This window comes from Primulina tabacum, chromosome 8 (genome assembly GCF_025594145.1).
Source record: "Primulina tabacum isolate GXHZ01 chromosome 8, ASM2559414v2, whole genome shotgun sequence".
Classification (NCBI taxonomy): Eukaryota; Viridiplantae; Streptophyta; class Magnoliopsida; order Lamiales; family Gesneriaceae; genus Primulina; species Primulina tabacum.
The window spans coordinates 11,587,876-11,602,230 of NC_134557.1; the positions used below are offsets into that span (position 1 = coordinate 11,587,876).

Below are 14,355 nucleotides of genomic sequence, written 5' to 3' on the forward strand. Positions count from 1 at the left end.
ATCTAGTTTAGTCAAGTGCTGGTGTGACCCGAGCAGTATGTGTGGGGTTTGTAACTCCTAATCATTATTAATATGCAATTTTATTAGGCAAAAACTTGTGTGAGACAGTTTCACGAATTGTATTTTGTGAGACGGATCTCTTATTTTTTATTATGAATATCGGTAGGATTCACATGTCTCACATATAAAGATTCTTGAGACCGTCTCATAAAAGACCTACTCATTTTATAAGAGTTACTTAATCACATCAGAGAAAAAAGTTAAAAAATTTCTTTCTGATGAACATAAAATATGATAACTGTGATGATAATACTGAAAATAATTTAATATAAAATATCGTCTACGTACATCATAATCTAAGCTATATTATTAAGTGTGAGACCTAACTACCTTAGAGGACATCAAAATATTTAATTACATAATTATCCTTCTTACCCTACTAAAAACTTTATCAAGTCACTGCATATTTTACATAAGAAAAAAATTTAAACAAAACTTCTCTTTTAAATCGAACAACTCTTTTAAATTGAAAATATTTTCGTGTTAATTGTTTAGTATTATTTGATAAATTTAAAATAATAATAATACATAGAACGCGTGTACATCTTTTATTTGTATAAAATACGTCAACATATGACCGAAACCAAATAAAGAAACACACAACTCATGTCCCCGTGATATGCCATGGAATAATTCATTAGTTGCTTTTTCCACATACGTCTCAACAAAATGTTGTCGTCAAACGGAAAAACCGATAAATTGTAGACACTAGACTTTCTCTTCTTGCCCAAGCGTATATGCCTTTGGTATTTTGGGAAGATGCTTTCTCGAAAGTAGTGTGTTTTGTTTAAAAGATTGTCTATGACAACCATTAATGGTGATGCTCCTGTAAAAGATATCCAAATTACTCTTTTCTTCCCATCACTGGGTGGCAATGTTTCCCATGTCTTAGAATCACTCATATTTATTGGGTATCAGGATGGTCGCGTGTATACATACATCTAGCTAGGTATGTTCGATTTGATGAGTCGTGCTTTCCTTTGGAAAAAACTGTTGGGGAGAACTCATAAACCATATAATCCATCATGCTAAATCATTAAGAATTTGACTGAAAACTTAAGTGGAAGAGTATCTGAAGCCATAATCCTGGATTCTTTGGAACGTTTATTGATATTCCATATCTACGCGCTTTTTCCTTGAGAGAAACCTTTAATTTTCTCTTCAAAACTATTTTCTTAATGGAGTAGGGAACGTGATAGAGCGTGATCTGGGAACCATAACCCATATATATAGATAATGTTTATCTTCTGATATTTCTGTTTTAGCCCATCATAAAAACAGAAGTTACGCTTTTGTCTCTCACATTAAAGATCCACAACCTATTAGATACATTAAAGCCCAATAACCCGAAACATTAGTTGATCACTTAATTTTGAGCTTAATTTAATAGACAGCTCACAACGCATAATTATTCACATATAAGCTCATATAAATAAAATTGATGCAACAAAAACTGCATCTATGCCAGTCACCAAATTTCTGTGATTCAAACTCCCATAGACCTCTTAAATCATGTTCTTCAATACTTTTTTTGACTCTGCACCATTGATTCCACTATTATTAGTGAGGAATAATTCCTTTGTATTGGCCTATTTTTTGCGCGTACCAATTGAAGTCTTTTGATAAAAGGAAATGGGCTGAAGAATGAATGCTTTCTCAGCAGGAGGGAAAAAATTCCTGTTTTTTCTATAACATAATTTAACTGAAGTTTCATCAAAACGTTCAGTCGAGCCAAAGCCGAAAAGGTTGAAGTTATTCTATCTAATTCTTTTTATGGATAGTTTTGATGAATAAAAAAGAAAAAAAAAATATTATTTTGTGCGTTGAGCTTATTCACTTTTATATGATAAACAAATTTTTTAAAATAATATTTTATGTTTTAATACAATGTTACATTTCCTTATTTGTATACACTTGCACATTGCATAGATAGAGATCTTGAATATACTATATTACAATGAGGTAAAACATTAAAAAGATCCATCATATATGTTTTTCTTAAGTCTTGTGCAGCAGAAACAGAGACATTCAGGACAAAAAATATGTTGCTGAGTTGAATAGCAAAACCAGTGGAACGCTTGGTAACCATGTCCACAAGAGCAGCGAAGATGATAGAAGACCAGTTAACCTCTACATTGGCAGTGATAACAGTCATCACCAAAAAATTCTCCTTGGTTTTGGCATCTAACGAACCAACTTTAACTAGTAAAGCTTTGGAGATAAGGTCCATCGAACGTGATATTCCATTTTCATCTCCTTATTTTTTGCAAAAGACAGACATAACATTATCAGTGATCGAGAATTTCAGATTCATCTGGGAGAAAACAGACTGAGATAATTGACAAAGATTGGACAATCCTTGGGTCAGCAGAGAGAAAGTAGAAGCGAACAAGACTTTATCAATAGTACTAAAAGTCTTGCCACCCAGATAGCGTGCAATATGTTAATCAGCAATAGCTTTGGCATAGAACTCCAATAATATATCATCATAATAATAACAGGAAGACTAAGAAAGGTCGGAGTCCATCAGCTTCTATAGTTCTAGATATTGCCACCATTCAGGGGCGGAGCCAGGATTTGAATTCTACCCGGGCTAAATTTTTTTAACAAAAAACAAAATAATCCATAACAATTAAAATCATAACTATGATACATGTTCATCGTAGTTTCAAAAAATTTCTCATTAACAAGATCTTCAATATTTTGGTGTAAGATTCAGAAACCGACAAAACATTAACAATGTAATATTATATCTCCATCATCTTGCAAGAAAATTTAATGAAGATCAAATAAAATGAATATCTCTAAAACCATTCATTTAATATGTTAGATGATTAAATTAAATATTTTTAAACTAAAATATACAAAGATAATATGTATAGACATAATCTTACTATTGAATCTGTGATCTACGATTCTTCGAAGTATAATATTCATCAATTATAGAATCTGAGTCTATATTTGAAGAAAACTCTCTCTCAATGTAGATAATCATAGAATCTGTCAGAAAACAATCTCCCATTTTACCACGAAGAACTGTTTTAACATGCTTCATAGCCGAAAATGCACGCTCCGTAGTTGCCGTGGAAACAGACAAAGTTAAAACTAGACGGATCAACTTGTCAATTAAATTATAATGTTGCAACTTTTTTGTTTCAAATAACCCTCGGCACAATTCTGAGATAGTGGACATTTTCTGAAAATCTTCATGACAAACTACATCGAGCTCAAAATGTTGTAGCTGACACCTCAAATGATGCATTTCATGTTCAGTGAAGTCCTCGGGATAATACTTCTCAGCGAGAATACAAATCTTGTCAATGTTGAACCATTTAAAATTATCTTTTGGATCCAAAGCAGAGCTGAGAATTAGAAGTTCAACTGTCTCATCACTGAATCTAGAGTTTAACTCTTCCAACTGAAAATCTATTGCAACATTAAATATATCATAATGAAAGTGATGTTCAACTGTGATGGTATCCTTTTTCTGGCATGAACGACTAGAATGCTTATAATGAGAACTCATCTCCGGTATGTCGACATCCAATCTTGTGCAAAATGATTTGACACACGAAAGAAGGATATCAAAACCATCATTTCTCAATCTCAGGAAAAGTTCTTTAGTCGTAGAGACCAAATCCATTGCACTTATGATATCGAGAGATTTTTGTTGCAAGGCGCGGCAAAGCAAATTTGTGATCCCCATAATTTTATGTATCAAATGCAAAATAAAAATGAAATCAAAAGACTTCATCACTATTAATGAACCACCAGCTTCCCCGCGCATTGAAGTAGAGGTGCCATCAATGATAATGTTTTCGAGCACATTAATATTTGCATCATACATATCTATCAAGCTGCAAATAGAATCAAAACGGGAGCTCCAACGAGTAGTACCTGCTCGCTGCAAAGTACCAATCTGATTAGCTCCTCGCCCAGTCTCGCGTTCACCGACAACAATAGAACGTGCAATTTCATTAACTTGATAAGATTGTAACTCGGCATTGCGCTTGGAAGAAGATGTAACAAGATTGACAATAGTCGTCAGATTTGAAAAAAAAAGCCATATAGCGATATCTTTTTCAGCTGCTGCAACTAATGCTAGTTGGAGTCGATGGGCAAAACAATGTACATAATATGCATAGGGGCAATCTTTAAGAAATAAAGCTTGCAATCCATTAAAAGCACCACTCATGTTACTAGCACCATCATACCCTTGACCTCGCATATTATGAATTTCTAGATGTTAGAATTAAATTTATTGTGGAGATGCTAAGGAAAAACCAGTAGATGTTGGATTAAGTACAAAACCAGTAGAACCAGTAGATGTTGGATTAGTTCAAAACCAGTAGAACCAGTAGATGTTGTAAACCAGAAGTACTTATATCGCGCTAAAACCTGCTTAAATAATTTCTTAGCTAAAACAAGAACTAGAAGGATACAAAATTCGAAATATACACTAACAGAATCTTGCGTATCTCAAAGTCTCTAAATATTACCGTTGATATATTAACGTGATACCAGCATTTATTGCTTCATTAAATGCCATTAAATGCTATACAAGAACATTTAAGACGGTATACCATTTTTGGTATGAACTGCGACTGATTACTTTTGATGTATTCTGCAGGGTCCATTTTAAGCAATAAAGCTGAACCACCAAAAAGAAAAGAACCGTTCAATTTTTGAACGTTGAATAGAGCCTATATATGGAGATGAAGGATTTCGTGAAGTAGCACGTAGCATTGAACAAAAATCTGAATTGAAAAACATCATTCGAGCATTGTTAGAACTTTCAGTTATCTAAAGAGCTCAAACACTGAAAAAGCAGCACACGCTTCATTGCATACTCTTGATCATTGAGATCATATTGTGCTAGCTATTTTTTGTTATATCTTCTCAAGCTATTCACTTCACTATTTCATTGATAGAAGAATTTGTAACTGGAAAAGAGTCTTTTCCAGAACTTAAGATCATTCAAGAAGTTGAGTTGTAAAGCTAAGAGTTTCAATAGGCGAAGGGTAATTCCTGTTGAAGTTGGTGTGTACAATTGTTGTGCTGTATTCACCAAAGTTTTTTAGTGATACTTTCTGGAAACAGAAGAAGGGGAGACGTAGAAGATTCATCTTCGAACTTCCAGAAACAAACCTTTTGTTATCTACTGCTTTTCGGCTTTATTATTTTTCACCCACTAACCAACAGATCGTTTTTCCGCACATTATCTTGTGATCTGCTGGTCTTTATACTTGAACAAGAATCGTTAAAATCTCTAACAGGATTTTAGCACATCATTCGAAAGAATTTAATAAGTTGGCCATTGAGTTTATTCAACCCCCCTTCTAAACTCAACCCGATCCTCAACAAGTGGTATCAGAGCATAGTTATTCTTGTTCTAAAAAATATTTAATAGACATGGCTCATTTCAGCAAAGTTCCAATGTTCTCAAAAGAAGATTTCAATGATTGAAAAATCAGAATGCACGCTCATCTTGTGGCTCAAGATGATGACATGTGGTATGTCATCACTGATGGTCCATTAAAGATCTTAAAGCCAAATCCAGCTATTGCTATCACCGAAGGTGCACCTCAGATGCTTGAAAAACCAAGATATGAATGGACAAGTGAGGACAAGAAGAAAGCCAATCTTGACAACGTTGCGAAGGACATTTTATACAAGACACTCGACAAAAATACCTTCAGCAAAATCAAGATGTGCCATACTGCCAAGGAAATCTGGGAAAAATTAATTCAGATCTGTGAAGGAAACAAAGAATCAAAGAAAAAAAACTGTCTGTAGCCATGCAGAAGTTTGAGAATATGAAGATGAGGGCTGGAGAAACTATGAATGAATTTGATGAACGATTCAGCAGCCTCGTCAATGAATTCTCAACTCTTGGGAAAGACTTTGGCAATAGAGAAATTGCATTAAAGGTAATGAGAGGTCTACCCAGAGAATGAGATGTCAAAACAATGGCAATGAGAGCTTCCAAGGATCTCAACAAGTTAGAACTACACGACTTGTTCTCGGATTTAAAGGCATATGAGTTTGAACTTGAAGTTCGAAGTGGAGAAGAGCCCTTAGCAAATCCACCAACCAAAGCTCTCGCAGCTACTGTTAACTCTACTACTACAGTTGCTCCAAGTTCATCTTCTGCTACTGCTTTAGAGAACACTTCTGAGAGAAGTGCTGAACAGATAAGCAATGACGCAATGTCATTATTTGTTATGAAGTTTTCCAGATTCATGAGAAAGAATCATAGAACATTTCAAAGTCCCAACCGCAATTTCAAAAAGGAATCATCACCTAGTGATATGGCATGCTTTAACTGTGGAAAAGTTGGACACTTCATTGCTGATTGTCCAAAACCAAAGAAGGATGACCAGAGGAAGAAGGGTGTCAAACGCAATGATAAAAAGACCAGAAGAGACAGGAAGGCAATGGTTGCAGAAGAAAGTAAGTCCAAATGGGCAGACTCAAGTTCTGAATCTTCTGGTTCTGAAAGCCATTCGAGTGAAAGTGATGAAGATGAGATCAAATGTCTGATGACAAATACTGAGTCAACCTCGATATATGGAGAGGTATTTGACTTTGACTCTGATGAATTTACACGCAATGATTTAGTCAAAGCATTACACGACATGGTAGAAGAGTATTCTAGACTTTCTCAATCGTTCGAGGAAGTTAAGATCGAAAATCAGGACTTAAAAGATCAGAACAGTAAGTTAACTTGCTTGCAAGTAGACAGCTGTAATGATTTACAAGTTGAGATGACTAAATTAAAAACGGAGAATGAAAGAGCAAAAGCAGAATACCAGAAGATGCTTTCTGAAAACCAGAAGTTATCACTGCTGGTAAATGTTTGGAACAAGTCCTCTATTTCACTGGAAAAGATGCAAGAAGTACAAAAACAATCTGGAGACAGGAGTGGTCTCGGATTTTGTAATAATGAAGGCACTTCTGAAATGAATACTAAGCCAAAACTGGATATGTGCAAAGGGAAGTATATTCACTTTGTGAAATCCAGTGTGGTACTCAAACCAGAAGTACCTACTGTTTCAGTAGAAAGGAATGTAAATCAGATGAACAAAATGATGCATTATGGTCTGGGTTATGTTGAACCTAAGGAAAAAGTTGACCAGAGTTCTAGAATCAGAAGAGGATTCAACTCAGGAAGACAACCTCCTATGAAGGTTAAAAACTACCAGTACTACAATTCTAGACCTGTTCAGAAGAGATACAGGCTAGACAACAGAAACAGAAGGGAAGAACAACATACTAAGATGCACAATGTTAGAAACAACAGACCCTCTGTTGCACACACCTCCATGGATACCCGAAGTACAAAAATTATACAAATGTGGGTTCCAAAGGGACTAATAAGGCTTGGACCCAAATAGATTGGGTACCAGATACTAAAATTTGTGCTTGCAGGAACAGGTGAAGAAAACCAAGATCAGTAGCTCAACGTGGTATTTGGACAGTGGATGTTCAAAACATATGACTGGACAAAAAAGTCTGCTATCAGAATTAGTAAGTTGTGCTGGACAAGAGACAACCTTTGGGGTTAACTCAAAAGGTAAAACCGTGGGTAAGGGTAAGATTATCCATGGTAACATCAGTATTAAGGATGTGCTCTTAGTTGAAAATCTTTGTTATAACTTGATCAGTATTAGTCAATTATGTGATAATGGATTTTCAGTAGCATTCCAGAAGCACACTTGCACAGTTAAAAATGCTGATGATTCTACTATTATAACCGGAGTAAGAAAAGGCAACACCTATAGAATCTCATGGAACATAGATCATATCATTGCTCCTACATGTTTAGTTGCATCTCTAAGTAATAAACACTGGTTGTGGCACAAAAGACTGAATCATCTAAATTTTAAGTCTATCAACAATCTCAAAAAGCAGAACTTAGTCGATGGATTGCCAGACATAAAATTTATTAAGAATCATGTATGTTCTGCATTTCAACTTGGTAAGCAAGTAAGATCTAGCTTCAAAAATAAAGGCAGCAAATCATCCTCAAGATGTTTAGAATTATTACATATGGACTTATTTGGTCCAATCCCTATCATAAGCTTAGGGGGAATGAGATACACCCTTGTTGTTGTTGATGATTTCTCTAGATTTACTTGGGTAATTTTTCTTGCTGGAAAAGATCAAACCAGTAACCTCCTGATCAAACTTTTGAAAAAGATTCAAAATGAAAAATCAGTTTCTGTCATTAGAATCAGAAGTGATCGAGGTACTGAATTTACTAACAAGATTCTTGAGATATATCTAGATGAACAGGACATTCATCATGAATATTCAGCTGCCAGGACGCCTCAACAAAATGGAGTAGCTGAGAGGAGAAATAGAACACTTAAAGAAGCTGCTAGAACAATGCTAGCAGATGCAGACATCTCTCAGCGCTTCTGGGCAGAAGCTATTAATACAGCTTGCTACACACAAAACAGAACGATGATCAACAAGAGAAACAATCAAACTCCGTATGAAATATGGAAAGGAAGTAAACCGAACGTATCTTACTTTCATGTTTTCGGTTGTAGATGCTTTGTGCACAATAATGGCAAAAATCATTTAGCTGCTTTTGATTCAAAATCTGACATTGATTTATTTCTTGGATATTCAGCAGTTAGTAAGGCTTTTAGAATTTTCAATAATAAAACTCTTAATGTTGAAGAATCTATTCATGTTGTCTTTGATGAAGACAGCAGTGTTCCCGAGATTACTAACATATCTAATTTAAGTAAAAGATTAGACAACGTTTATCTGGAATTAGACAGTGAAGATGATGCATAAGCAAGTGTCAAGGATATTCAAAATCCAGAACCAGACATTCACATTCCAGAACAAGCAGCTGATACTCCAGAACCAGCAGCTGACATTCCAGAACCAGCAGTCGATACTCCAAAACAATCTACTGTTTTATATGAAGACCATCTAAATCCTTTTATTTGGAGAAAATCTCATCCTCCATCTTTGGTAATTGGAAATTCAGCAGCTCCACTAAGGACTAGAAGACAGATGATAAATGAATACAAGCATGCTGCTTTTATTTCTCAAGATGAACCAAAGAAGATTGAAGAAGCTCTTCTGGATTCCAGTTGGATAGAAGCTATGCAAGAAGAGCTGAATCAATTTGAGAGGAATAAAGTTTGGTTTCTAGTACCTAGACCTTCTCACCAAGCTGTCATTGGAACTCGGTGGGTATTCAGAAACAAACTAAATGAGGAAGGAACAGTTGTAAGAAACAAAGCGAGACTGATTGCACAAGGATTCAGACAAGAAGAAGGAATAGACTATGATGAAACCTTTGCACCAGTAGCTAGGCTCGAAGCTATCAGAATATTCTTAGCCTTTGCTGCTTTCAAAAACTTCAAAGTATGTCAAATGGATGTAAAGAGTGCGTTTCTTAATGGTCTACTACAAGAGGAAGTCTATGTTAAACAGCCTCCAGGTTTTTCTAATCATTTGTTACCAAATCATGTTTGTAAATTATATAAAGCATTGTATGGTCTGAAACAAGCACCTAGGGCTTGGTACGACACACTTTCACAATTTCTCATTAATCATGGTTTCACCGTTGGTACTGTAGATAAGACTTTGTTTACCTTAGCCAAAAACAAACATATATTGTTAGTTCAGATTTATGTTGATGATATCATATTTGGGTCAACTAACCCCAAATTATGTGCAAAGTTTGCTAAGTTAATGCAGGACTAGTTCGAGATGAGCATGATGGGAGAATTAACATTTTTCTTAGGATTTCAAATCAAGCAACTTGATACTGGAATCTTCATAAACCAAACTAAGTATACAAATGAACTACTGAAAAAGTTTTGGATGGAAGCATGTGCTGCTGCTTCCACTCCTATGAGCTCATCTACTAAACTTGATAAAGATGAAGGGGGAATTTCAGTAGAGGTAACTCAGTATCGTGGTTTGATTGGTTCATTGTTATACCTTACTGCCTGTAGACCAGATATCATGTTTGTTGTTTGCATTTGTGCTAGATTTCAATCAAACCCTAAACAATCACATTACATTGCTGGTAAAAGAATTTTAAAATATCTTAAGGGTACTCAAAATGTAGGCCTCTGGTATCCCAAGGACTCTTCGTTTAATCTTATTGGATACTCAGATACTGATTATGCAGGATGTAAACTGGATAGAAAAAGCATAAGTGGTTTTTGTCAATTTCTTGGTGATAGGTTGATCTCCTGGTTTAGCAAAAAGCAGACTTCCATAGCCACGTCTACTGCAAAAGCTGAATATCTTGCTGCTGGAAGCTGTTGTTCTCAAATACTTTGGATACAGCAACAACTCAAAGACTATGAAGTTCAAGCCTCTGAATCACCAATATTTTGTGACAATACCAGTGCAATTGCTATATCACATAATCCAGTACTCCATTCCAGAACTAAGCACATTGATATCAGACATCATTTTATCAGAGATCATGTGCAAAAGAAGAACATTCGTCTGGAATACATTCCTACTGATCAGCAAGCAGCAGACATTTTTACAAAACCTCTGCCTGAGAATAAGTTTTCTTACTTTCGAAATACACTTGGATTAATAGATTTAACTTGATTATTTATCATCATCTGATATTATGGCTTAACTTTTCCTCTGTGATTATTCAGTTTTTAATTTTGCAGAAGGTAAAAGCTGAACGATAGAAATAATCAGTAGACTTAAAATTTCATTAAAAATAATAGAAGCGGGGGCGTACATTTCTCACTTCTTTTTTAACGTACTCCCTCCAGAATGCCAACCAAGTGGTCAGTTCTCCGATGGAGGTACATAGAAACTCCTCTGAAAAAGCAATCTTTTTCAGAGTCTTTTGCTCCTTTAAGAGCATGAGAAGGTAGACGCCATCATCAGAGACGACGTCTGCACTATCAGCACTATGGAGACGTCGATAATATTTCTTCGTCATTAACAACTCCTTGGCGGAAGATGCTCGCCCACTCTCAAAGGAGGACTTAAGCTCCTGGATTTTAGTCCAGAAATGGCCGCAGCATATACGTTGAATGCTTATCAGGTGAATTTTGCTTCTGTTCTCACTATTAAGGATGAGAATCTTGTCAAGATGTTCAAATCATTGGAAAAGTCCGGGCTTCGAATATTCTTGGAATCACCTGCTGTTATCTACAAGTCTGTTCTTCTGGATTTCTATGCCAAAGCAGAAGTTGTGGAAGGCAAGATTACCTATACACAGGGAGATGCATCGATTTCTATTGATGCCGCACTTCTGGGTTCCACTTTCTTCCTACCGATTTCGGGCCTTTCCGAGCTCTCGGACATTTCAAAGGAAGACATGTCCATCGCCTTGACAAATTTTTCAGCCACTGGAGAAGAACTTTCACCCTCTTGCTTCAAAAAGCTACTGAAAATTGAGTACAAGGTACTCGCTGATATAGTAGCAAAAGCCTTGTTAGTTAAGGCTGGAACCTTTGACAAACTAACAAAAGAAAAGGTTCAAGTGATGGTGGCCATCACATCAGAAAAGAAAGTGGATTGGGGACGTTTTCTGTTTCGCATTATGAAGGATATGATTCTCAGGAAAAGTACTGGATTTGCTGTGCAAATCAGTAAGATGTTGAAAGATGCTGGTTTTCCTGGAACAGCAGAAGAGGATGGCTCTTCGGTAACAATGACTGATGCTGATAGCGTGCTTGCTTTAAGGCCAAAGCTAACCGTTGGTGAGTTTGTGGCCATTAAGAAGGAAATTGGAGAATCTCAAATTGAGGGGCAGAAGAAAATTAAACGAAAAAGGGTTGTGGTCTTGTCTGATTCTGACAAAACAGAATCTGGAGAATCAGCAGCACCCACTCAGCAAGCTTCACTGCCTCCCACCCCAGCTAAGAAGAAGCCTCGCACAACAATCCGCATCAAGAAAACAGCGGTTCTGTCTGAACTGGAGAATGTTCCTCTACGCCAAGTTTTTCCATCTGTTGTTTCATCCACCAAAGCCAAACCGATTGAATCAGGGCCCTCACCTGCTCAAAGCTTCAGACCAACTTCTGGTGTGGTCATTAGAGAATCTGCTACTGGTTCTTCTGCTTTTAAACCAGTAGTCTCTGCTACTTCTGAAAAAGGGAAAGAAAAGATTACTGAGTTGTCTCAGTCACCGGTGGCAACATCAACCATTCAAACAGCAATAAATCTACATATGGAAGAAGTTGAAATCTCAACCAGAGAAGATATGAAATTTTTTGACGATTGGCTTAAGGTACGAGTCTACCACCCAATCACATTTTTGAAAACTACTGGTGTTTATGCTCAAACAGTAGAAAATGAGAAAAAGGTTTTTGATGCTGCCGGGATACGAAATGTGATAGAAGCTATAAATCGTCGCAATTACATTATGGAAAAATTCAAAATGCAGAAGATGGACACTGTTCTGAAAACCTTAAAGTCAAATTTTGACTCTACAAGTCCTACTGCTTTTCATGACCAGAATGTCATTCAAATTTTTTCGGAGCAGCTGACAATTCTTTCTGAACAAACTGCTAATAAGGAAAAGGCCTTTTCTCGGCCTCCAAAGTTCAGTCTCACTTCTGTCTCCGCAATTTTGAAGAATCAGACAGTTGAGGAACCGACCAAAGCTTCTCCTGAAGTCAAGGTCTCTAGTACTCCTGCACCTCAAGAAGTTCCTACTCAATCATCCTCTCTGATTTCTGTTCATGATCTGGCATTGGTTGATGAAGTAATCGAATCGATTAGGCCGACCCAAACAGCACAAGATGAATTGCTTCAAGCTATTCCTACTACTACTGATCGTCTCCAGAATCTGCTACTGCTACTGCAACTGCTGCTGCCTAGTGCTACTGTTATGACTACTGCTTCATCGTCTCTTCCAGCACTTGAGCATTTTTCAGAAGCTCACCAAGCTGATATGGCAATTTTATTGCATACTTCACCCTCCGTTGTTGATCCACAAGCTGTATCTGTACCTGCTGCTGTTTTGCAGCAACCAGACGAAGGGCCAACAGAACAGTCTACTGCTTCAGAAGGGCCTTCTGCTGAACCAGAACCAGCTGTTACGACTCAAGCAGAAGTTGTACCATTCTCTATTCCTTCTTTGCAGTCTCCTGAGCACATTGCCCGAACGGAGGAAATTAAACAAAGATTGCAAGCAAGGACTCCTTCCCCAGCTATGGAACCATTTGATCTAGAATTCCAAATTGATGCTCTTCAAAGGGATCTTGTAAATCTTTCAGACTTTGTCAAGCGGATATCTTATGAAAATGCCGCCGAATTTCATGATGCTCAATTCTTCCGATAACGCATGTCTAAGGAAATATAGAACACTGCGGAATCTCTGAGTAAAATGCATGCTGAGACCATCGTCTTTCGACAGGCCATATCCAAAAGTTCCAGTCAGATCACGCTTGCTCAATCTGATATATTTACCAGGATCACCGAGCATGATGAAATGTTTCGATCAATCTCCACCACCATGGACCTGATGGATGCCAAGATTGATTCTCAATCTCAAACGCTCACTGCTATTAATGATCGAGTTTCTAATCAGACTTCTTATCTGGAGATGCTGACAAATGGAATTCACAATTTATCTGGGAGAATGGATGAATTACTTGCTAGGGTCCTTCTTGATGATGCCAAAAAAGGGGAAGACGATAGAACTGGAGCAAGTAGCAGCAGACCAACTGGAAGGAATCAAAATCTAGATGAAGCCATCTTCAGGTATATTGGAACAAACTAATTTTTTTTTATATATATTTATGCTTTGTGTGATTTTCTCTGGATATAAATTGTTTTGATTATCTACTCCGTTCTTATCTCTATTTTACTAAAATAGAACATCTAGGTTTTGGCATCACCACAAAGGAGGAAATTGTTAGAATTAAATTTATTGTGGAGATGCTAAGGAAAAACCAGTAGATGTTGGATTAAGTACAAAATCAGTAGAACCAGTAGATGTTGGATTAGTTCAAAACCAGTAGAACCAGTAGATGTTGTAAACCAGAAGTACTTATATCGCGCTAAAACCTGCTTAAGTAATTTCTTAGCTAAAACAAGAACTAGAAGGATACAAAATTCGAAATATACACTAACAGAATCTTGCGTATATCAAAGTCTCTAAACCGTTGACCTATTAACGTGATACCAGCATTTATTGCTTCATTAAATGCCATTAAATGCTATACAAGAACATTTAAGACGGTATACCATTTTTGGTATGAACTGCGACTGATTACTTTTGATGTATTCTGCAGGGTCCATTTTAAGCAATAAAGCTGAACCACCAAA

At 36.5% G+C, this 14,355-nt stretch overlaps 1 protein-coding gene across 1 annotated transcript; it reads right to left on the bottom strand.

Moving 5' to 3' along the window:
• Positions 1-2,953: 2,953 nt before the first annotated feature.
• Positions 2,954-4,288, bottom strand: LOC142554570 (uncharacterized). Its single transcript, XM_075665232.1, has one exon. It carries the CDS (start codon positions 4,286-4,288, stop codon positions 2,954-2,956), a length of 1,335 nt encoding a protein of 444 aa, XP_075521347.1.
• Between the last annotated feature and the right edge of the window lie 10,067 nt (positions 4,289-14,355).

What these genes read in the sequence shown, in the direction of transcription:
- LOC142554570 (XM_075665232.1), bottom strand. Translation starts at nt 4,288, where the DNA reads ATGCGAGGTCAAGGGTATGATGGTGCTAGTAACATGAGTGGTGCTTTT.